This window comes from Lepisosteus platostomus, chromosome 8 (assembly GCF_059453375.1).
Source record: "Lepisosteus platostomus isolate fLepPlt1 chromosome 8, fLepPlt1.hap1, whole genome shotgun sequence".
NCBI lineage: Eukaryota > Metazoa > Chordata > Actinopteri > Semionotiformes > Lepisosteidae > Lepisosteus > Lepisosteus platostomus.
This window is the reverse complement of record NC_142618.1, coordinates 57,233,337-57,255,636: the sequence shown is the minus strand read 5'-3', so window position 1 is coordinate 57,255,636 and position 22,300 is coordinate 57,233,337. Positions and strand designations below refer to the sequence as shown.

Below are 22,300 nucleotides of genomic sequence, written 5' to 3'. Positions count from 1 at the left end.
TTTGTGTAAAGTTGTTTTTTTAATAAATTAATGTCATTCAAAATACAGTGCCAAAGGAACATGATGCAGCCGAACATGCTAGATGCTAGTAAGGTTTATCATGAAGCACCTGTGCTCATGTTAAGAACAGAGGAAGCCCCCTTTTACCCTTTGCTACTGCTAGTGGTTCCTGGGACGAATTCCAGAGCAACACCGGGGAGCTGCTCTTCTCCACAGACAGCAGCAAGATTCCTCAATAGTTCACTCACAGAAAAAAAGTAGTAATTAAAAAAAGAAAAACGATAGGTAAGGATATCTATACACAATCACACTACAGTAATGTCCGATATTAAATTAACAACAACAAAAACTAATACAAAATAGACCTGGTTATTTCCACACTAAAACTTTTTTTTAACAAATGAAAAATATATATTTATATATAGATATATTTCAGCAGCAGGAAAATAATGCATGAGCCCAAAATTTTCATAATAGAGAGAGTGGAGGCATGTATTGAAGAGACCCGCACTAAATAAAAGAACAAAAAAAAACAGGCCGGCAAATCCTATTGCAAATCCAGCAACATTTTCGGAGTCCGAACTTTGTAAACTACCGGCTGTGTGGAAGACCTGTGTCCAATTAGACAGGCTAGAAGTTTAGATTACTCTTGAAGGAGGGCCTACTTCTGACTGAACCAGCAGCCACAAGGTCCCCGTTCCTAAATGCTGTTGCTGTTAAAGAAATAGATCTGCCCTTTATCAGTGGTGGGACAATAATGAGGTTTTGGTACGGTTGCCATCATCTTCCATGGAGTTCCCCATAAGTGCATTAAGTTATTCAGTTATTTAGATCACATTGTAGAAACAGTATAACACCCCTGTATTAATTATCAGAAGTAGCAACTGACATGTATATACAGGTAAACAGGCTTAATTCGTATTAGTCAGGACCATAACATTTAATATGAATCAGGTAAAATACGATTTATGCGCAGGAAGGTTTTTAAGACGACTGGCGCATAATACATACATCTGTACAACGTAAAATTCTTCATGTAAATGTACAATGAATGACCAAAGCACACAAGCTTCAAATTTGATTTTAAGCACATCATGTTACAATGTTATTGTTCTATTTTTTTTTTCAGTTTAACACTCTAATCACTGGACAATTTTGCACTTATCAAACAGGAAGAGTAAAAGCAGTCTCGTTTCAGCTCTGTAGCACAAACATCCCGACTTTATATAAAATGTGAGTATATGTGATTACTTTCTTTCACAGAACACCTTTTCATAAGGTGAAAAACCAGTGTCTATGTATGAGTGACAGGGCGCAGTATGCAGTGGCTCATTACAGAGGGTCACATCTCCCCTTGCAGACAGATTCTCCCCCTCTAAACTCCTTCCTCTCAGAGCAACCTCAGGGACCAACAAATGTCGGTATATGTAATCAAGGTTATGGCTTGACCAATACAAGTAGTGTCACTCTACCTCTGCTGTGGTGTGATGAGAACAGAGTGCCATTTCTAAGACAAATGTGAACTGCACTGTGCTAAAAGATGAGGTCCTCCATCACCAGGAGAATTTCACACTGTCTAGCGTTCAAGGGAGGGCATCTATCGCCTTCTGTAAGAGTCTCTTGCACACTAAGCCCTGTATAGGTCAGAACGTGGAATATTTCAGTGGAGTACTTTCAGGCAGAAGAAAACACAGGGAAACATCTTGCTAACTGCAGAATAACCCAGACACCTATACAGCCCCAGAGGAAAAAAAAAGAATAAGTGCATGTTACATATGAAAACAGACCAAATCTGCACGGTAACATTCCCATCAGGCAAGCAGAGAAGACAAAAAACGTATAACAAGGCTCGTACCATCCAGTGACTCTTAAAGCCAAAAGATCTGAATATAAGCAACTTGCTATAGCCTTTTGATATCTCGTTTTGTTTACTGCACAGGATGGTAGGAGAAATACGGTCGCATTCCAGAGTTTTCTTTTATTAGTGCTTTGGGGTTTATGCTTTCACTTTTGACGATATGAATTAAGAAATGACTTCCGTTACAACGTATGCGAGTTTTCTTTGAAGGAATGGGGGACTTGGCAAGTTATGAAGTGGTTTTAACAGGAAAGCAATCGAGACGCGTTTAGAGAACACGATGACACGACTTACACGTGTTTACCTATATATTCGAAGGGAATTAACGTGTTAATTTCTGTCTGAGACATTCCATTTAGTACTGCGTGTGAAGGGACAAGGCATGAGATAGGATGTGAGCGCGTGTGTGGGGGCTAGTTGTAAGAGGGGGGGCACACCGACTTCTGCGCACTGGTTTTTCAAATACTGCTTGAAACATCTGTCTCATTGAACATCCTGGATCGAGAACACCCCCTTCCTCGGAGAGCAGTTCTGAGGTGCACGGTCCAGTCCGCGGGCTGAAAGCTATACATGGGGAAGGGACACCATCTCGCCGTCCATCTCGAACTCTTCAGCTCCGTCAGGGGAGAAGAGGTAGGTGGGGGGTTTCCAGGGGGACTCCTCCAAGCAGGAGGGATACAGTTTGCCCACGGCGCAGCGGAAGTCCTTGCCCAGGTCCCAGAGCACGCGCTCCGAGATCGGCTGCCGCAGGAACCAGCGGTCCAGCTCCGCGTCGTACTGGTAAATGGCGTAGCGGGCCCGCTCGTTCATGTGCGTCTCCCGCATGAAGATGCACAGGGAGTTCAGGATGACCACCGCCCTGACGCAGGGGTCGGAGTAGCGCTTGGCAGGGATGTTGGCGGCCGTTCGCCACTCGTTCTTGTTGACGTCGTAGATCTCCACCGTCACCGAGGAGCCGTCGACGGTGCTGGTGGGCAGGCGGATCCCCGAGTTGCTGACGACGTGCAGCCCCCCGATGTAGAAGATGAGGTCTCCGAAGCTGGCCGCCGAAGCGAAGCAGCGGCTGGTCTTGCGCGTGGCCATCTCCACCCAGGTGTCGGCCCGGGGAAAGTAGCAGTACATCAGGTTGTGGGTCATGATGTAAATGCAGTTGTGGGCCACCACCGAGGTGCTCCAGTTCCAGGCGTACGGCAGGGGGCTCACCATGGTCCACTCGTCCTTCTCGCAGTCGTAGCGCTCTACCGTCCGCCTGTTCAACTCGCCCCCCACATTGTCACCACCGATTGCATAGATGTAGCCCTCGCAGAAGACCACCGAGGGCTTGATTCGGGCGCACAGCATGGGCGTCTTGGGCACCCAGGTGTTCTGCTGGGCGTCGAACCAGAAGAAGCTGTCCACCGACCGGAAGACGGCCTGCAGCTTGTTCGTCTTGCTGTGGTTGGCAATCGAGTTCTTCAGGGGGACCTGGCCCCCGGCGATGAAAACGTCATTGTCGGGGGTCACCAGGGTTCCCACTTTCTGAAGGTCCCCCGGCGGACTGCACAGCTTGTACACCTTCTCCGCCTGGGGGCTATAGCAGACCGCCGTGTGCGAGGGGCCCGCGCCGGGGCTGTCGCCGGGGGACTCGGTTGCCGCCTCGATGAAAATCAGCATCTCCTCCTTCGTCATGCCCAGACGAGGCTTGAAGAACTTGGGCATGGACTTGTAGAGGCCTTGGACCACCACGGATTTGTCGTTGGGCGGCAGGCCCTGGAACCAGGCCCGCTGCGTCACTTCGGAGAGGGCGTCGATGCGGATCTGGCTGAGCACCGACGACAGGTACTGGGAGCGCGACTCCATGTTGTACTCGAGCCACAGCATGGCCGCCTCCCGCACCGTCTCCTCCTTCTCCACATTGAGATTGTCGCTGCTCAGCACGTCTATCAGCAGCTCGTGGGACAGCTGCAGGAAGGCCTCCTGGCGGTACACCACCGCAAACTTGTGCTCCACCATGCGCTTGGCACTCTGCTTGAGCTCGTTGCAGCTGAACAGGTCGCCGATGCTCAGCATCCGCACGCAGTTCTCCGCGTTGATTTTTTTGACCAGGTACTCCCTGCATCGAAGCAGCACATCTTCCACCTGGGAGGCAGAGCAAGAAAAGATTTTAAAAAGTCAACAGTTTTATTTATTTTATTTGCAGTTAAGCAACCAGAATAGGGGAAAAGTGTGTTTTTGTAAAGCTTGCTACATAGCTTCTATCTCAAGCACTCTAGTAGGATGTTCCATGTCCCAGCACAGAGCTCCCACCTTCTAAAGCATACCCCCAGCAAAGATTAGTAAGACCTTTTGTGTTTTTTTTTAAATAAAAATTACTTTAATACAACATATTATGACTTAGGATGGGTCCCTCGAACAATTATTTTCATGCAATGACATTTTTTAATAAAAACAATCCAGCATGATATACATTACCTTGGGGATTACATGATAAAACAGCAGTTATGTAAAAATTACAAACAATATATATTACAAAGGACACTGATATTGTCCTATTTCACATGGTATAAGGTTAAACGTTCACAACAGTGAACTACATTCAGTGGAGGTATTTAAGAATGAAATCATCAGGGGTGGCATTAAATGTAACTCATCCCTTTGCCTTACACAAACATTGGCATTGAGGCTCACCTGTAAGAAGCAGGCCGTCTCGTACAGAGGCTCAACAGTGCTGTCGTTTATTGCCAGGTTACCTGTGTATGCATAGGTAATGATTATCTGAAGAGTGGCAGGGTCCACATTCCGCAGGTGAATATGAGTCTGTTTACTCTCACTGAGTCCGCTCATGAACATTGCCCTGTGGGAAGAACAGGAGATTTACCCTCACACTGCAGTCCGTGACACACATACCCCATGTTACCCACATGTTTCCATGTCATGGAATGGTATCGCTAAAAACTGGTAGGTTGTAAGTGGGTTATAACAGGTTTTAGTTGAAGATGAAAAATGTTCAAAAACGTTTGGTTCAATAGGAACTGATGTTACTCTTGGCAATGAATTTACTTTTCTCATTCGTCTTAAAAACATGTTCTGTGATGGGTCCTGTATGCTGAAGCACTCTACTGTGATCAATATATGTTACTACTGAGCTCCGTCAACATGCAATAGTCAGAGGGTGACCAATTCTCTTCCAAGAGAGAGAGAGAGTCCAGCAGACACCTTAAAATGATCCATTACTAACCACTCAGATCAGCTGGAGAATTGGCAGAGAGTTTAACAAAGTAGTTTTAGGATCTCTTGGAAAAAAAATGTAAATACTCTGCAGCCTTCCAGAACCAAAGCAGTCTGAAATTGACCTATAGGGAATGACTGATCTGTTAAATTGATCAAACACGTTATCGGTCTGAACTGGCATTTAAAGGTGACCTACAAAATCGTTCGGACTGTGGTCTTCCAGGACAAAGCCTGGTCACCCAAATTTACTGTTGTGAAAGAAAAAGCTTCTCCCCAACCTTATGAAATTTATTTTCTACTTGGTATTTACCTTACATCAACAGCCATTCAGAATATAATTCACCCAGAATTTACTGAAGCACTATAAAGATCAACTTAGTCTCAGCCCGCCCCACTCCCACACCATCATTAATAGAGGAGCTAATGTCACAACTACAGATCACCTACATCTTCAGCCAACCCGTGTGGTATATACTACAGCCATTCCCAGCTTCTATATAGTCTCTGCAAAACTAGTTTTCTAGGTCAAATTTGGACTCATGTAAGCATTCTGTATGTATGAGATGAAATAAATCCAAATGATGATTTTAGAACCAAAATGTGAATTTCACCTAATTGTGTTTAAAAATTGAGTTCATGTGCCATGATTGTACAGTATTGACTAAACTACCCACTCACCCCTATCTCCAGCTACATGGCTACCACAAACTATGCTTCATTCTCCCACTTTTTAACACCCAAAATCCAGCAGACAACAAGGGACTGATACCTCCTTAAATGTACATCCCGGTTTGCTAACTGCTGTCTTTGTCGTAGACCATTTCATAGACTTATTTTCAGGTGTGCAATGTCACATCATTTGTGAATGCAAACCAGCAGTCTGGCTGGTCGCTTCGGTCGTGTGATGCTTCACATTTGGATGCCCATTGACATGTGATACTTCCTGCCTTGCAATTTATAAAATGGAGGTACTTGCCCATAATCAAGCCTACTCAACTAAGACATATCTTCTTTCTCTACAGAGAGCACTGTGGAGCAAATTGGTTTGATTACAAGGGACTTGTCACCATTCATTATTTTTTGGTGGTGGGGTAATCTTTAAAGGAAGCATTTTATTCTGATAATGTTACTTTTAGACAGCACAAATAGATTTATAATTATAAACTTGATTCAACACCCAAGAAAGCCTACTGCCAGTTTAGTACCAACCACTTTCACCAAGTGAAAGATCTACAGCTTTTCCCTCTTTGCTGGGACTGTCTCTGGAATAACAAAATGGTTCTTTAAAGCCGTTTTTCCCCACAGAATAAGCTGGATAGAGTTGTTCAAAAGGCATAACAAAAATCATAGAGACAGAGCTGGATTTATAGAGTTCATCCACCACGCAACTTGGTAAATAAACACCTAAACAATCTGCTCTCACATCAGGGATATACGCGGCAACATCACACAGAAATGAAAAGGAAATACTATCACTCACCTGAAATAGGAGCTGCATGTCGCCAGGACCATTTTATGACAAGGAAATTCAGTGCCCTCCACGATTAGCACAACGTCAGTCAGCAATTTCTGCTCGTAGAAGAATTTAAGCTGCTCCAGCAGGGAGACAGCGTACTCCGTATTGACTGGCCTCCGCTCAGTGAGGTCTGACATGATTGTATCCCATGAATCACGCCCAGTCCGAGCCACACAGCAAGAGAGCAAAACAAACAAAAAAAACAACAACAACAAGAGAAGCAGAACACAAGCTCAGGAACTCGGCGTCAAAAAAAAAAAAGCAAGCCTCTGGGCGCTGCTGATCAACGTGTCCAAGAAACGCCGATGAAGGCGATGTTCTTTGTTTCCTAAGCCAGTTCAATCAGCAACCTCCTTTAGGATTCAGAGCCAGTTCCCAGGTCATTCCACATTGATCGGGTAACTTAAGTCTTTCCCCCAGGGACGTCGGAAGGGAGCCTGCGGAGACTCGTGTGGAGTCTGGGAATGACACAGCACATTACTGGGGACTTGAGGTAGTCAGGTGGCAGTGTCCTCAGGGGCAGCTACATCAGTGTGGGCCGGCTCCAGTGCCTAGGAGAGAACACCACCCCAGTTAAAACAGCCCTCGCGCACACCGATCAAGAGACATCCTTCTCTTGCTAGTAAAGCAGGCCTCGTTTTCTTTAAAACCGAAAAACCCTGGCTGTGCTTGCCGGCTACAAGCGCAACTCAAGAGTTAAACTAGAATTAGCGTTTCCAGGTGAGTAATGTAACACTGCAGTGGCAGAAGTGAACCGGCTGACATTCAGATCAATTTTACTAGTAAATGTTAATTCCACGCGGGTGAGTACAAAGAGGGAACAAATTCGGCAGCTGGGTTTATTTCGGAAGGGAGGGACGTGAGTTTACAATCCTGCTCGCAACCCTGAAGGCCCAAACAGCCAGACCGCTGCGTTTCTTCATTCTGCTGTCCAGGGTGGAACTGGCCTGCACTGCAGTCAACACAAGTGGCCACTTGAATCTCTTACTTCTCTAGTGACAAGATTTCGGTGGACAGCTTCTTCTGGTTCGACGCCCAGCAGAACACCTGGGTGCCCAAGACGCCCATGCTGTGCGGACTACACCTCCCCCCCCCCCCCCCCCCCAAGTTATTTAATATTGTTTTTTTATAGTTTAAATAGCTTTTTAAAAGGATGACAAGAAAGGGGGAAGGCCACTTCATCTACTGCTGGTGTGCTGCCTGCACCTGGAGACACAGTAGCACAGGGGAGGTGAGAAATTACTTTACTGTGTTAAGGGGGAGACTTTAGCAGGCCAGACTGTATAAACCCAGGACACTGCATATTTAATTCCATCATGCAGTGATGTGAGGGGAAGGTTGGGGCTAAAGATCATGATCATTTCTGTTCTGCATTTACTATGAGCTTAACAATCAAGCAAGCAATTTTAACACCACAGGAAACTTGAATGTCATATAACAAGACTCCCTGATTTATATTTCCCTAAAAATGGAATATTTCACTGATCAAAACTCCAATGTTGACTGAACACAGTCGAAAGCTAGTGAAGAGAAGTTGTATTGTGAATACCTGCCCTATGAAGGTCAAATGAAATATATGTGAAAATACTGTGCACAATTTACAAGGACAATGCAGTTTCTCATTTAATGAAAACTTAAAACTAAGTTGGGAAAATGTGAAATCTGTCAAGGTTCCACAAATCCAGCAAAATCTTGAGCACTTAAAAATACGTAGAGAAAACTAAACACAGAGGGTCTCCCAAAATTATGATTTTGGTTTAAAAAAAAAACTACCACCGACACTCGACATTGCTGGAAACACGCATGTGTCAAGATGCATCTGGAGGGCAACTAACGTGCGCAAGAAACCCATCGGACAAGAGAAACGGAGCCGCCAACAGACTGAGCTCTTCGCCAGCAGGCTGAACCAGCTTCCCTCCATGGCATCGGTCCCACAGAGAGCCTGGGGGGACGGACACTTTCAAGTGCAAGGGAGGGAAGCACCTGCACAGACAACAGAAAACAGGCAGTCGCAGCTCTCAACTCGGTGTCTGACTGCATTTTATCAGCTGTGTCAGCTTACACAGGGTGAATCAAGGAAAGATGATGTGGCTGTCATGCGATTCAGCATAAACGCATTCCTGGGTAAAACCTACATTAAGCACTGCAAAGCTCTCGAGTCTCGGGAAGGACAACTCATCTCAAATGTTTTGAAGCTACGCATGCTTGCAAAGTGGCGTGTGTGAAGAAAACGATAACTCTTTCATGTCTGAAAGAAATGACTTATGAGCATTTAAAGAAGATACGCTCCATTTTGAACATGGGATTAGTACATTTTAACGAGAAATTATGATTATTAAAAATAACTCATGTTCAAAGCATATCCAACATATGCCGATTATTAAGCATAAAGTATTATTCAGTATCTGCAAATAACACTGCTGCTTTGTTATCCAAATTATGAAACTAAACTGTTCAAGCACAACAGAGTCAACAGTTTCTATGGGCAACCCAGCACTAGTGAATCACTGCAGCATACTGTGCATTACTCACAGAAGAACACGAGCAGCCTGTGGAACTGCAGGAGTGAGGACACGGCGTGGGCTGTAGAGCCCTGCACTGTTCTCAACACGCAGACACAATGGTGCAAGAATGTGTAATGTAACTGCAAAGAGCACCTGAAATAAGACTTCAAAACAAAAATGGGGCAGGAATTAGACATTACAGAAAGAGTCAACGGCCTTGCCACTTTATCAAAACTCATGCACACTCCAAATGGGGGGGAGATTACTGAGCCGAGGCAGACTGAAACGGCAGGGACCTTGGTGTGAAAACCACAGCCAGACACTTGCCTTTCTCCAGGCTAGGGAGGGAAGACACAGGCCATGATCAAACCACCCTGGTGTTCAATGCCTGGTTCAATCACAGAAAAGATCAGCCTTTTCTCACCTCACCTTAACAGCTAGCAATAGGAAAGCAGCAGCATGACTTTAACCGGACATGCCTGTAGCACACAAAAAAAGTATCCACCTCAAGCAGCTCAATGGCTAAATGCCGATGATCAGTGGACAGTTTGGAGCGGATTATCAAGACAACAGCATTACAAATCTCTGCCACCTCTTTCTCCGACTTTGGGTGGTTAGGTGTGAAGCGGACGGTGAGGTCTTCATCTTTCCCATGCTGCAATACAAGCTACGGTTCTATAAGACAAGATGAGCAAGGCCCCCTTCCAAACTGGTGTGTGTGAAGAAAACAAAATGGCTGTTTCATGTTTGCCTGTTCTGGTGCTGAAAAAATGACTAATGACCAGTTACAGAAGATCCTATGAGTACAATATGTTGAGAAATACAATTATAACTAGTCATTATAGAAATATAATTAAATTAACAACAACTGTCAAAAAATGGGTCTAATAAACAAAACAATACCACTACAAAGGCAGATCCTTCTGCAATTCACATTTAACATGGTGGTATATTACATTACTGCCCCCTTTAAATGTAACTGGTAATATTTACAGACAGAAACTAAATAATAAGCTAATATAAACTACTCTATTTAATTTCCATACAAAATACTGACCAAAACAGTACTTACAAAACGGAATAAAATATCAAGACAATTCTGGGTGTCCATCAAAGATAAAATTCTTACTGTACAAGACTCCTCTGTGACTTTCTCTGATAAGCTTCAATTCTGTGTCTGTATCTCCCCCAGCTCCGCTGTAAGATAACTGTCTCACATGCTTTTCTATAATCTTCTCAGTGAAAGAAGCTACAATCTAAAAATCCATTTTACTGCAAGATTGCGTTGTAAGTAAAATGTTATGTTGTCCTTAAACCTTTTACATGAGGGCTACGCAGCAGCCACCTAGAAACACCCAGTGTGTTGTGGTAGTGCGCATCAAGCTACCCAGCCATGTCGTTGAACCTGATACCCTGGCTTCTTTCAAGAAAGGGCTGGATGAGATCGTTCCATCTACTTACTACCCAACAGGCTATACAGACCAAATGGCGTTTGTTCAACATTCTACACAAATGACTCGTATTATTGCAAAGAATAAAACAAGAAAACCAAGTTAAAATGTTCATGTCGGATTAACGTGTCTCGTCTCCCGCTGTACCTAATTATGAAAGGGCATATTTTAAGACCACCAGAAGGAAAGGTTAATAAAAGGTAATTAGACCTGTGGGATAAGTAACTGTCTGCAATGAAAAATATAGGCTGAACACACGCACACCTGAAGAAGATGACAAACTGTTTCTTTATTCTGCTCCTCGGAGTGGAATTAACCTTTACTAGTTCCATTGCAGGCCACACAGACTGACGCAGCTTGTACTCGAACATCTTCAAATACAAACATAGCACTGCATTTGTAAAGAGGGAACTGATCTTCTTACAATCATGTGGATCGTGATTTAATACAAGCTACCTACTGAAAAGGACAAGTCTACACAAAGCGTACATTGCTGACAACTGCGGTAATGGTGTCGGTTGGGATGTTACATAGTTTGGCGTTCTTCCCCGCAGCAAAAAATGCACTTATTTCATTTAATTCTTCAATTTTAGAAAACACTTCTTTTAATAATCAAATCCCTAATGTTAAACAGTTACAGGTATAGAGTCCTCACATTTCAGAGACGTAGCAGTGATAAACCAAATTGTGACAGCAGCTTGGGAAAGTAAAACCTTTCCATCTACTTGTATCCTGAGGCAACAGCAACTTTTGGAGCCTTTATTTATCAAATAAAGCATTCACTGTGCTAGATTGTGGCATCAGGCGAGAAGCCAATTAGTCAATGGGGCAGAATGACAGCAAAGTCACTTTGGGGACTGCATTGTATTTTGGGGATACAACAAATAAGAACCTTGAGTTTAAATGTGCATTTAAAATAACCTACACTCTTTACTGCAATGACATAACAACATTTGCCATTTTAAGTTAACAGCCTGGACATCACTGCATTCCAGCTATTTGTACTGCAAGATTTGCTTTATTAACCAGCTCCCAGTATATCAGTGTTGTGAGAGAACAATCAAGATTCTTCAAACACGTCTGCACTGAACTGAAGGAAATTTAAGAGATCTTACCGAAAGACTAATGTATATTCAAAGCTTCAGTGCCAGGACAGCACCCTTAATACTGATTTTGTCAGGTTTTAGGGTTAAATGGAACGAAGCGATCTTAAACATGTATACCTTAAACAATCTTAAACATAGTATACCTGTCATTATCTGTAAGTAGCTGCAGGAGCAACAGCATCTATACAGTCTTACCTGCCTGTTTATGTGTTCAGAAAGTGTGACTGACTCAGACAGGGGCGGTAAGACGATCTCCCAAAGATACATCCTAACACTAAAATGTTCTGTCTTCTCATCAGACATTGATGACATTTTTAACAGCACAGGAAAACGCAAGTACTAGAGTATCCTGCAATACTTCAATACTTCACGCGTTCCCTACACCCGAGCCGAGTTCAACTCCAGGAGCTGGACACCTCCGCACTTTGCCAAGCGTGGGCTGCATTAAAAAAAAAAAAGGACAAAAAAAAATGGAAGCTGAAAAACTAATAACTGATCAGTTGCCTGACATGACGCGTTCCGGCGACGTTTCAGGAAAAGGGGGAATCGCTGCGGGCAAACAGGAGGCCCATCGGAGATGCGTTTTCCACACACCGGCACGGTCCCCCGACAGCGGGCTGCGGATGACGGTCTCGCCACATCCCTCCGTTGCGGGACGTTTCCGGTGAAACGAGAGAGACGGTACCCCAGTGCCCACGCAATGCGGGCTGCAATGGCGATCAAGTACGGCTCACACACGCCAAAAACGAGGGAGGAGGAGGAGGAGGAGGAGGGGGGCGACTCCCGGCCAGTCGAGGATGAGCAGATCCAACCCGGCGCGGCGGCGGCTAACGGCTGGTCCTCACGGCGCCCATGTGCGAGCTGTGCCCGGCGGGCCCGGGGGGGACGGACGCCACACGCCAAACAACAAAACGGTTTTTTCTCTACACAGTGTGCGCGCCGGGGCGCTGTGGGAGCTCCAGCTGAAATCAACGCGGTGTTATGTAGGGCTGCCTCTCTGTTTTTGACTCTCTTCTTGTCCGTGTGTGTGTGTGTGTTTGAGGGGGGGAGAGAGAGGGAGAAAGTGTGCGTGCGTCTCACTTTTCAACCGGGTCTGTCTGCGCATCGCCCCGGGGCGACAGCCACACCGCGCCACCCAGCGCGGCGGCCGCTCTCCCGGCTAGGCCACATGTGTCACCCACGGCGGCGGCGGCGACGAGAAAACTTCACTTTTCCGCCACCAGCCCACCCACCCACCGCCCCTCGCAGGAGAAACACGCACTCAACGCCCCCCTCTCCGCGTCCAGCCCGGTCTTCCCTCCGGAATCCATAAAATTATACCAGTAATAGCCGGAGTATAGAGACCCCCTCCTCCTGCTCTCCTCCCCTCCCGACCCTCCAAGCGCCAGTCTCCAGCCCGGGCCTCCTGGCCGCCTTACCTCGCTCCTGCCCGCGGAAAGGTCATCGGGGAGCCTCTGCCGGGTCCCGCCGCCTCCGCCCGTCTCTCTGCCGGCGGCGATCGCAGGGTCTGTGGGTGGGGATGGGGAGGAGGAGGAGGAGGTGGGGGGGGGGACACACGACTCTTCCCTCCTGCCCCGCAGATGCACAGGATTTTTACACCCACAGAGATCTCCCGGCACTGCCTAGCGAGCTACCCATCCGCCGCTCTCCCTCCTCGTCGCCCCCCTGTCCGTCTCAATTCATCTCGGCATTTCAGCCGCCGATCTGCAAAAGTCCAGCTCCAGCCTTGGCCAAGGCGCCGCTCCTCTCGCGTCCCCACTCGTGTCTCAGCTGGCGCAAAGCGTCCCCCTGCTCCTCTCCCTCTGCACCTACGTGTGTGTCTGTGCGTGTGTGTGCGCGCTGCGCTCCCGTTGTTGTTGTATTTCCAGTTTAACGCCGCTCTTCCCCCGGCCGTCAGAGACACTCGGGGCTCCGGAAGCCGAATTCACACAAATACAGTCCAGCGGCACGGAGCCCCTGCAGGCCAGCGCATGCGCCCTGCCGCCCCACGCAAAGGCCAAATGAGGATACTGGGCATGCGCCCAGCAGGCGGCGTGCCGTCTCGCTCTTCCGGAGGGCGGGCCTGCCCCCTGCTGGCAGGAAGATGACACTGCCAGTTTTGTTTTTCACGTCTCCTTTTTTTGTGCGCAGTGTCCGCAGTAGGAGCAGCAGCTGCAGAGCACAAAGCACAACATCATAACGAAACCAAGGCTAATTTTTAAGAGAGCCGCTACTACCCAGACGCCCTCATCCAATTCAGGCCGCCCCAGTATTGTCATGATAAAAAAGGGCATTTTTTTTCACAGTATTTATTTTAAAAGGTGACAGCAAACTACGAATTGCATACCTCTTTTTGTGTTTTAACACCTTACGGTTTAGTTTTTTTTTAATCACAATGAAGCAAAATCATGCCGAGGAAGAGAGATCTGGAAGAGTACAGCCAGGAAATGAGTTTTTGTTTTCCGTTCAAAACTCAACCTAGTGTAGGCGAAGAGTGCTGTTGATGATTACAGGAAAGAGAAGGATCTGTCGAAGCTACGAACAAGTTTTATTTTTAAGTTTTCAAAGGTACAAACAAGTCTGCAATTATACGGCCTCTAGAAAGATGGCGATGATAGCCCCCAAAACAATAATTAACAATTCTCTGGGTTTTTCATTCTAAAGTTTTCCAGGAAAGCCCGCCGCAAGACAGATCGGGGGAAGTTTGACATCGTTTGACATGTAATTAGGGGAGAATTTCAGGAAAACTTGATTTTACAAGCCCGGACTGAACTTTAATCAGGGCACTAAAAACAGACAGTACTAAAAGACCTAGTAAATAATAATAATAATAATTAATAATAAGTGTTCTATATAAAATAAACACCCAAAGATAGTATTCCCGAAACTACATATCTTATTATAGAACCACAACAGCTGACCAAATTATACAGATCATATAATAAAGTAGAACGCTGTTACTTTTTTGACTCATGAAGTTAGATCAATCTAGCTGTTCTTTTTTTTCTGTTACAATAGCAAGTCGTTTCAGACAGTTGTATGCATGTGAATGTCGGATTAAGGACAAGAAGACGAGGACACCTGTTTGAATGCGGACTAATTAGCTAACAATTATCGGAGCGTTGCTACTTTATAAAGATGGTGTGGAGGGAGGTGACCGAGAGAGAATTTTATACTCTCCAGGGTTTGGTGCACTGTTCTGAGTTCTACACTGAATTTAATTGTCACATTCACAGTTGATTGAGGTTCGTAAGTATTTCTCTGTTTTACCCCCCAAAAGTTTGGTTTGTTGGCTATCTCCTGAAAACGTCAATTCTTGTAATTCGCTGTTCTTATACCATTATTAGGGGTGATATAACCAGAAAGAGCTCTGTATCGTTATTTTTCTGGTAGAAGAATCTAGGACGATTCGTGAGCGTTGAGTGGTTGTATTAACCGATAAAGCTTAGTTTCCATACTTGGTATGGGGTTTTACCTCTCTCGGGTAAAAAAAAAAAACTTTCGTATACTTTAAAATCCTGTCCTGCCACGCACGACTTCTACGAAATTAATCTCTTCACGCAGTTTTTATTCATGCATTTTCTGAAATACGTGGAGATGGTGCATTTTCCCCTTATGGTATAAAATGTTGAAGATGGCTTTTGAAACTGGGATTGTGAGAGTGTAAAAATTAAACGTTGTGGGGGGTGGGAATGAAGGAAGTTTACCTGCACGGTGTTTTTTTCCGTCCACAGTATCTTTGCGTGTCTAGTATCCTGTGCTGTGTGTGTCTCTTGGAGCACGAAGGAAAAGATGGAAGGTAATGTTCCTTTTAAACATCTCTTCTCTCACAACCAGTGGTAGCTATCATGTAGTAGATTCGCAGTGAACTTTGAGTTTACCAGGTTGGACTTGACCGTCTGTTAACCAAGGCCGTTTTGCTAACTCGTTGCTTTTTGTACCAAGTGGGAATCGAGTTAATTTTTTCCAATATTTCTCCCGTTGCTTGCAGAAATGAATAATCCTCAGCATCCTTCATCGGGAAGTGGGCAACCACATCAGCATCCGGTAAATCACACAAGACCGTTTTTCTATGTACAACCACCTTCTCAACCCTATTTTTTATACCAATGGCACATGAACAATCCTTTTGGTCAATATGGCTTCCATGGATCAGGTATGTCAAGAGCTTCACCGCCTCTGTGCTTTCCTGCTGCCTCCTTTTAGGTATGTTAAACTTTTGAGTGTTGCTTGTAATTTGCAGGCTTCCCGTTTGGGCGTCCCTATCTGCCTCCTTATCCATACATGCAGTATCCAGGATATGTTGTCCCACAGGCACCAATGCAGCCAATGGACTACAGGAGAATGTTTAACCCTCACTTTCCTTCCACTGGGGCCTATGATGTAAGGTTTCGCTACCACCAAACGCGCATGAGGAGGGAAACTGCCACCTCGGAGGTTCAGACTGATCCTAGTGAAGCTGTGAATAAACTTATCGAAAGTCTGGGCAAAATGGGGGCTTGCCATCCTGCTAGTGAAAAGGAGCTGGATTCTGGGATAGCCTCCCAGAACTCTGGGACATTTGTGCCGGGGGATGAGCAGAAACAAGTGGCACAGAACGAGGGCAAAGAACCTCTGCCGCAGAGGAGCGTCCCCAAAAAAGTGAGATCGGGAGACAAGCCCTTGTCTTCGCCAAAGAAAGTGTTCAGTGAACCTGCTGCTGCTGCTGCTGCTGCTGCTGCATATGACATGGAGTCTAACCAAAGGAGGCTGGAAGACTTGGCTCGCCAGGAAGGTTGGTCAGTCAGTTCCTGTGAGGGTGTGCTACCCCTGGATAGCTCCTCAGTTCACGAAGAAAATGTGGGGCCGAAAGCGCAATGCTCAGATGAATCTGAGCCCCAGGTCAACGCGGCCTTCCCGGAGAAATTCACTGATGGCTCAGGCAGCAGAAACCGGGAAAACCAAGGTACTCGATGTGGCAGAAACAAATCTGACAAGTTGACCGGGCTGGATCCTCAGCCGGGTGCTGTGCAGGGCTGTGATGTGGCTTCAAAACAAGGCGGTGACACCACTTGGCCTCTGGCTGAGCCGTTGCCATCGAACCTTCCCCCTTCCAACTGGTTGGCTCACGAGGGTGCTGAACAAGCTCATGAAGTGGTCACCAAGATGCCCTCCCCAGCTGACAAAAAGAAGAGTGTGGAAAGGCAAGTCCCTGGTAGCGAGGATCTGCAGTACAATAACTCAAAACAGTCTTGCGGTGCACCTGCTCCATCGGAAGAGCTGCAGAAAGATAATCCTCTTTGGTACATAGATTCAGCGGCCTCATTTATTCCCCCTTCAAGTTATCTGTCTACATTTGGGAATTCCTACTATTATAGCTACTATCCACAGATTGCCCAGGAGCGGCAGAGTGTTCTTAGTCCGTCTTTGGATGAGCTTTCCTCCAGGGATGAAATGTTCTCGACGGATTTGGAAGATATTGATTTAATGCCTGGCCATGTGTATGCAGGGGGGAGACTGGGTCATGTGGCAAATGAGGTGCAAGAACGTCTTGGGGAAGAGATCCAAAACAGTTTATTACATGAAGAAGAGTGCCCAGTGTGTCCAAAAATGAAAACCTGTGCAACCTGTGGCTCAAGTTTATCCAAAGAAACAAAAAAATCCAAAGTCTCTGCATCGGGAAACGCGGAATACACTGAGATGGAGGACACGTACGAAGAGCTCGTCGAAGAGGAGAAAGGCGAGGTGTCGAAAAAGGGCAGAGAGTCGAGAAAAGCTGCAAGTATGAAAAAGCCCCCTCATCCGAAGAGACCATCCCAGCCTTGCAGTGCTGCTAGACCGCTCCCCAAGCAAAAATCCAGAAAAGGCTGTTGCGGTGATAACGAGGACTCTGCTTGTCATGAGCATCAAGGGAAAGAATATCTTGAGGAGAGTGAGTGTTGTGAGGAGCACAAGACTGCGTCCAAAGCCGAAAAACATAAAGGTCAGGAAACGAAGAATGTCCACCTTAAACGCCAAACGGGTAAGTCATGAGATCCGGAAAGCTTCATGTTTTATATAATTTTCCACAGTAAATTTATTCATATCTGACTTTATTTCCTGCCAAGTTAGAATCTTTACAGTTGTCCTCAAGCTGAGAGTTTGTACTGATTAGGTTGAGGGGGTCTTTTTTTTTTTTAACCATTCTGATATTTATTCCTGCAGAGAAGCCTTGGAGAGAAGGCACAGTGACATCTGATCAGGAGAGTTGGGAGAGTTATGGCGCCAAACCAAGATCAAAGCAATGGAAACCATATCCTTCACGAGGACGAGATCAAGGTACTTGAGATTGTTGCATTTCACCCCAAGTTCAGTATTTGAATGCTTAGATCTTTTTAGTAACCCAAATTGGTTGGGAACACTTGAGCCTGCCCTCATGTATTCATTATGTAGAAGGTTAGGAGAGTTAAAAATGACACCCTTCTTTCGGAACCCACACCTTTCCAGAGAGACCTCCACGTAAAAGGGCTTCATACAAGGCATTTGTGTACCAGAAGCCCAGGAGAAATGATTGTGATGACAATGAAGATGGAGATCTTCCAAGGGTCCAAAGAGGCAGAGGTATGCTGCACTCTTATAGAAGATATTCTTCAATTTTTCGTGTTGACTTGCTTATGCAAAACCATCCCTCACAGGATGTAGTAGAACCTTAACGTAGTTCTTTCCCAAGTTGTAATCTTCCCTACTGTTACATCTGTTAAGCATTTGCCTAGTCTCTTGTTCTGAAATTAGTATTTAACAATATCCCCCCTAAATTGCTTCTTTTATAGAAGTGGGAGGGGTATGCTGGTACATTCTGAATGCACTGAATAGTGTGGGGAAAATGACTTGTGGCAATTGATTCTATGTACTTCTTAATGTTTTTTTTTTCCTTTCCAATATCTATAGGCTCCACCAAGAGAAGAGGCACAAGATACTGAAAATCGGGCACTGCATACTTAAACACTGTTCCACGTAACCTAAAATGTACACAAAGCACGTATAATAAAATTAATGAACACGTTTTTGCTTTAGAACGAATTTAAAGGCAGCAGAGAACAGCTTGCTGCAAGAGCTGCGTTTGCACTGCTCACTGAAACCATGTTGGAGTAGTCCTTCAACCCAATTCTTGCTCGACACCATTCTCCCTGAGCATGGCCTTAACAATTGCCGCTCCTCAAGGAACCAACTTGGTTCTGGAACTAAACCAATTCAATTCTACCCCAGCTCCTCAAGGGACAAACCCTTTGATCTTAAGACTTGGCATGCATTCATCTTCCCTTCTTAGGCTTCAAAGTCAATGTTTCTGCAATTGTAAGGCAGTGCACTCATGGAGAGTGGTTTCCAGAATGAGGTTTTGGGCAGTGGAAACGCAGCTCATTGCATTGGAGAGAGAAAGTAAAGAACAATGAACCTTGTTAGTCTGTTGGACTGGCAAGTGTGAAGTGTCTTGTTCATGACTTTTTATTATAGTGCAGATATTTTAAACATTGCAATGTAATGTTGACATATGGAATCATGTACTGCACAGTGTTGTTGTGTCATTAAATCTTTGCATTGCACTTTAAATCTATGTAGCTTTTGTTTGTTTGTTTTTTCTTTGATCCCTTGGTCTGTGGTCTTGGATCTTTCCAGTTTGAATTTCACTGGAAAGCACTGTGTGCTTTCCAGTGAAATTCAAACTGGAAAGCTGTTTCTTGGATGTTCAATAGCCTTTGTGCATTAGATTGAGCCACCAAAACCATTTCTAAATTTCTTACATCTCAATTCATCTTGGTGAGGACAAAAGTGTAACTTGGAGTAAGATGTTGGCTCCTCCTATTCTAAGTCTCCTTTATTAATCCCGGTTATTTGGTTCCGATCTGCTTTTTTTTTTAAAGCAGATTTGTCAACTTTCTATTTAATAGAGATGTCATAATGCTGTTTATGTATTTATCATTAAGAGACACTTGAAAGTCAAGGGCTAGTAGCATATGGCCACACCTGTGTGTTGGTGCTTCATGCTTTGTGCCAGATTATAGAGGTCTTCCTCATTCCTCTCAAAAACACTTAGCTCTTGACTCAAGAGGACTTGGCTCCACTGCTGTAAGGTTCACTTGAGAGGACTTGATCCAGAGTCCAACATGTAGGTTGTATGAAATCAAGAAAATGTTATACAGGGCATATTCTTTCCTTTGTGTTTGCGGTCTTAATATTAATTAGGAGTGACATTCAATAAGTTAAATTACCTCTTCATAGAAACCCAACCAAATCTCTTGCCAATAGATTTAATGCTTATGCAGTAGTCAAAGTCAGTCCAGTATTTTTAAATTGACATTCAAAGCATTTAATTAATATTCAAAATCCATATACTGTACTATTATGGTTCTAAAAATGTCAAGATCAGTTGGAAAACTGCAATACTATAATATACATAGAGGTCAAAATAATTGAACAAGCTTGTGTTGCATCTTTCCTTACCTTTCCGGCTACAAGTTGTATAGAAAGCAATTGATTGTGTATATGTAGAAAACTATAATTTTATGTGTAGCAGCTATCATGATGGCTTGCACAACTCCACCACAGTTCTTGGGTACAGGATTTTAAGGGATGCCTTTTGAAGGGGGTTGGTGTGTAGTCTCCAAGTTGGCTTTCACTGGGTTCTCTGGTTAATGCCCACAATTCAAAGATGTGTTGTATACGTTAATTGGTTTCACAGAGCCCCCTTGCTGGGTGCCCTATAATGGACAGATATGAAATCCCAGGTGAATCCTGCCTTGTGTCTTATCTACTGGATAAGGCTACAGACCACCGTGACCCTTTATGGACTAAGAAGATGTATTGAAGATGGATAATAGTGTTAAGTAATTGTGTTATCCAGGAGGTAGTTTAGGTAGCAGGCATTCTGGGCAATGAAGTCCAAGTCTGAAGCTGTATCAGCATGTGTAGGAGCCACAGCTGAAGAAGGCTCCACAGCCAAAATGTTACATCTCTTTTTTTTTCTTTTTTTTTTCCTTTCAGATAGAATAAATCTTTACTTGTTCCCTCGCATTCTTGGAAATTGGTTGTTGAATAGGACATGGAGAGTACAGGTGAAGAATAAAGGCTCAAACTATGTTGGTCTAATTATTGGAGAACCACAGGGGTCTGAAACACATTATATGAGTGATCTAGATTCCTGTATGTAAACTTGTCAAGTTTGCTGATCATACCAAAACAGAAGGATTAGCAAACATGAAATTCAAATGATTTAGATCAAATTTGGCTTTTTAAACAATGTGTGGAAGCAATGAACAATGCAAAAACATGTTAGGATACGTCAGTCAAATAAGTTAGATAAGTGCAGACTTTAAAATGGGATCTAAATGTTACAGCAAAGTAAGTCGAAAGAAGAGCAACCAAATGCATCCTGGAGCTTAAAGGAATGTTCTGTACTGACAAGCTGAAAGTGAACGTTTTTAGTCTTGAACAGAGAAGGGGACCTGCTAAAAGTATTTAAACAACCTCAAGGACATTGACAAAGTCATTCTTGTGGACTTCAGAAAACAAAACTGTGAAATACAAACCAGAGGACAACTACAACGAAGTGCATTTAAACCCAAGTCCAGGAGACACATCTTTACTCAAAGGGTTGTGGGAGTATGGAGCAAGTTACCAGATCTTATGGTTGAAGACTACCACTCGGTTGCATTCAGGAAATGGCTGTGTGAAGTCCTTGGATCAGGAAAGTTCTTAATAAACCAGCTAGGTAAACCAAATCACCCCCACTCATGAGTAATCATTCATGTTGATCTTTCAACTGTTTCTTTAGCCTATAGCACTGTACACTTCAAAGTTCATTGTTCTGACCATAAACTGTTTTCTTAAATCATTTTCTTGATTGGTTGGTATTTGATGTCTTTAAACAGTTCTAAAATAAATTAAGGTTTTATTTTATGTCACAATTTCTGGACAAGACTTGATCTTAACAAATAACTAATTTATCAAAATCAATTTCCCCAGCTCATCCTCTCACTCAGTGGAGACATTGAGTCTCCTGGTTGTTATTCCAGTCATACTCTTGTGTTCTTTGACCTTTTGTATAAGATTTGTTTCTATCCTAAACATATTAAGTTTTATGAACGAAAAAAGTTTAAATATGCTAAATGAAATGGCACAGATTAATTTTGAAAATGCTAATGAAAATTCTTGTTGAGAAGAGGAGCACCAGAAAAGTTACTCCTCATTGTATGCAACAACTTCTGCTTTGCATTTAAAATTAATTAGCTTTCAGTTCATTTAATCTCCGTATTTACTAAGGAAAGCAAAAAGAACAAGTTTATCGAAACCCAAAATATATGTCCTTCTATTTTAAATCCAGCATAAACATTAAATAATTTTTAACAGACTACAAAGAAATCCAGTTTATTTTCACCAGCCAGTGGAAGGAGCTCATCTCGTATCTTATTCAATGAGGATTTAATTAACTTTACACTGGTTTATATATTTTTGAGTTTGTTTAATTTATATCAAAAGAAAAAAAGTGATTTTAACACTTACAGGTAGAGCTTAAAATAAATCTGATAAAAATCAAAGTCAGATCCAAGCACTAGGGTGATTGCAAGTGGTCAGCTTCTCCCTTGCCACTGTGAAAGGTAAGCAGCCAGGTTAGTCCAATCAGAATCAACCAATCACATTCTTTTCTCACTTGTCAATGCTAA

General features: G+C 44.1%; 2 protein-coding genes across 3 annotated transcripts; one reads left to right on the top strand and one right to left on the bottom strand.

The window, feature by feature from the left end:
- On the bottom strand, positions 1-13,650 carry kbtbd2 (kelch repeat and BTB (POZ) domain containing 2). 2 transcript variants are annotated; one of them, XM_088644000.1, is made up of 4 exons: positions 13,064-13,650; positions 6,549-7,135; positions 4,526-4,691; positions 1-3,976 (listed from the first exon to the last, which is right to left on the bottom strand). In XM_088644000.1, the coding sequence occupies exons 2-4, from the start codon at positions 6,719-6,721 to the stop codon at positions 2,423-2,425; spliced, it is 1,893 nt and encodes a 630-aa protein (XP_088500126.1). In that variant the 5' UTR covers positions 6,722-7,135; positions 13,064-13,650; the 3' UTR covers positions 1-2,422. The 2 variants fall into 2 exon arrangements, with proteins under 2 accessions (XP_088500126.1, XP_088500127.1); XM_088644001.1 differs by lacking the exon at positions 13,064-13,650 and adding an exon at positions 12,240-12,868.
- Positions 13,651-14,233: 583 nt separating this feature from the next.
- buc (bucky ball) lies at positions 14,234-19,194 on the top strand. Its single transcript, XM_088643998.1, has 7 exons — positions 14,234-14,869; positions 15,359-15,423; positions 15,616-15,780; positions 15,868-17,625; positions 17,808-17,921; positions 18,090-18,203; positions 18,531-19,194. Exons 2-7 carry the CDS (start codon positions 15,417-15,419, stop codon positions 18,560-18,562), a joined length of 2,190 nt encoding a protein of 729 aa, XP_088500124.1. The 5' UTR covers positions 14,234-14,869; positions 15,359-15,416; the 3' UTR covers positions 18,563-19,194.
- The last annotated feature ends 3,106 nt before the right edge of the window (positions 19,195-22,300 follow it).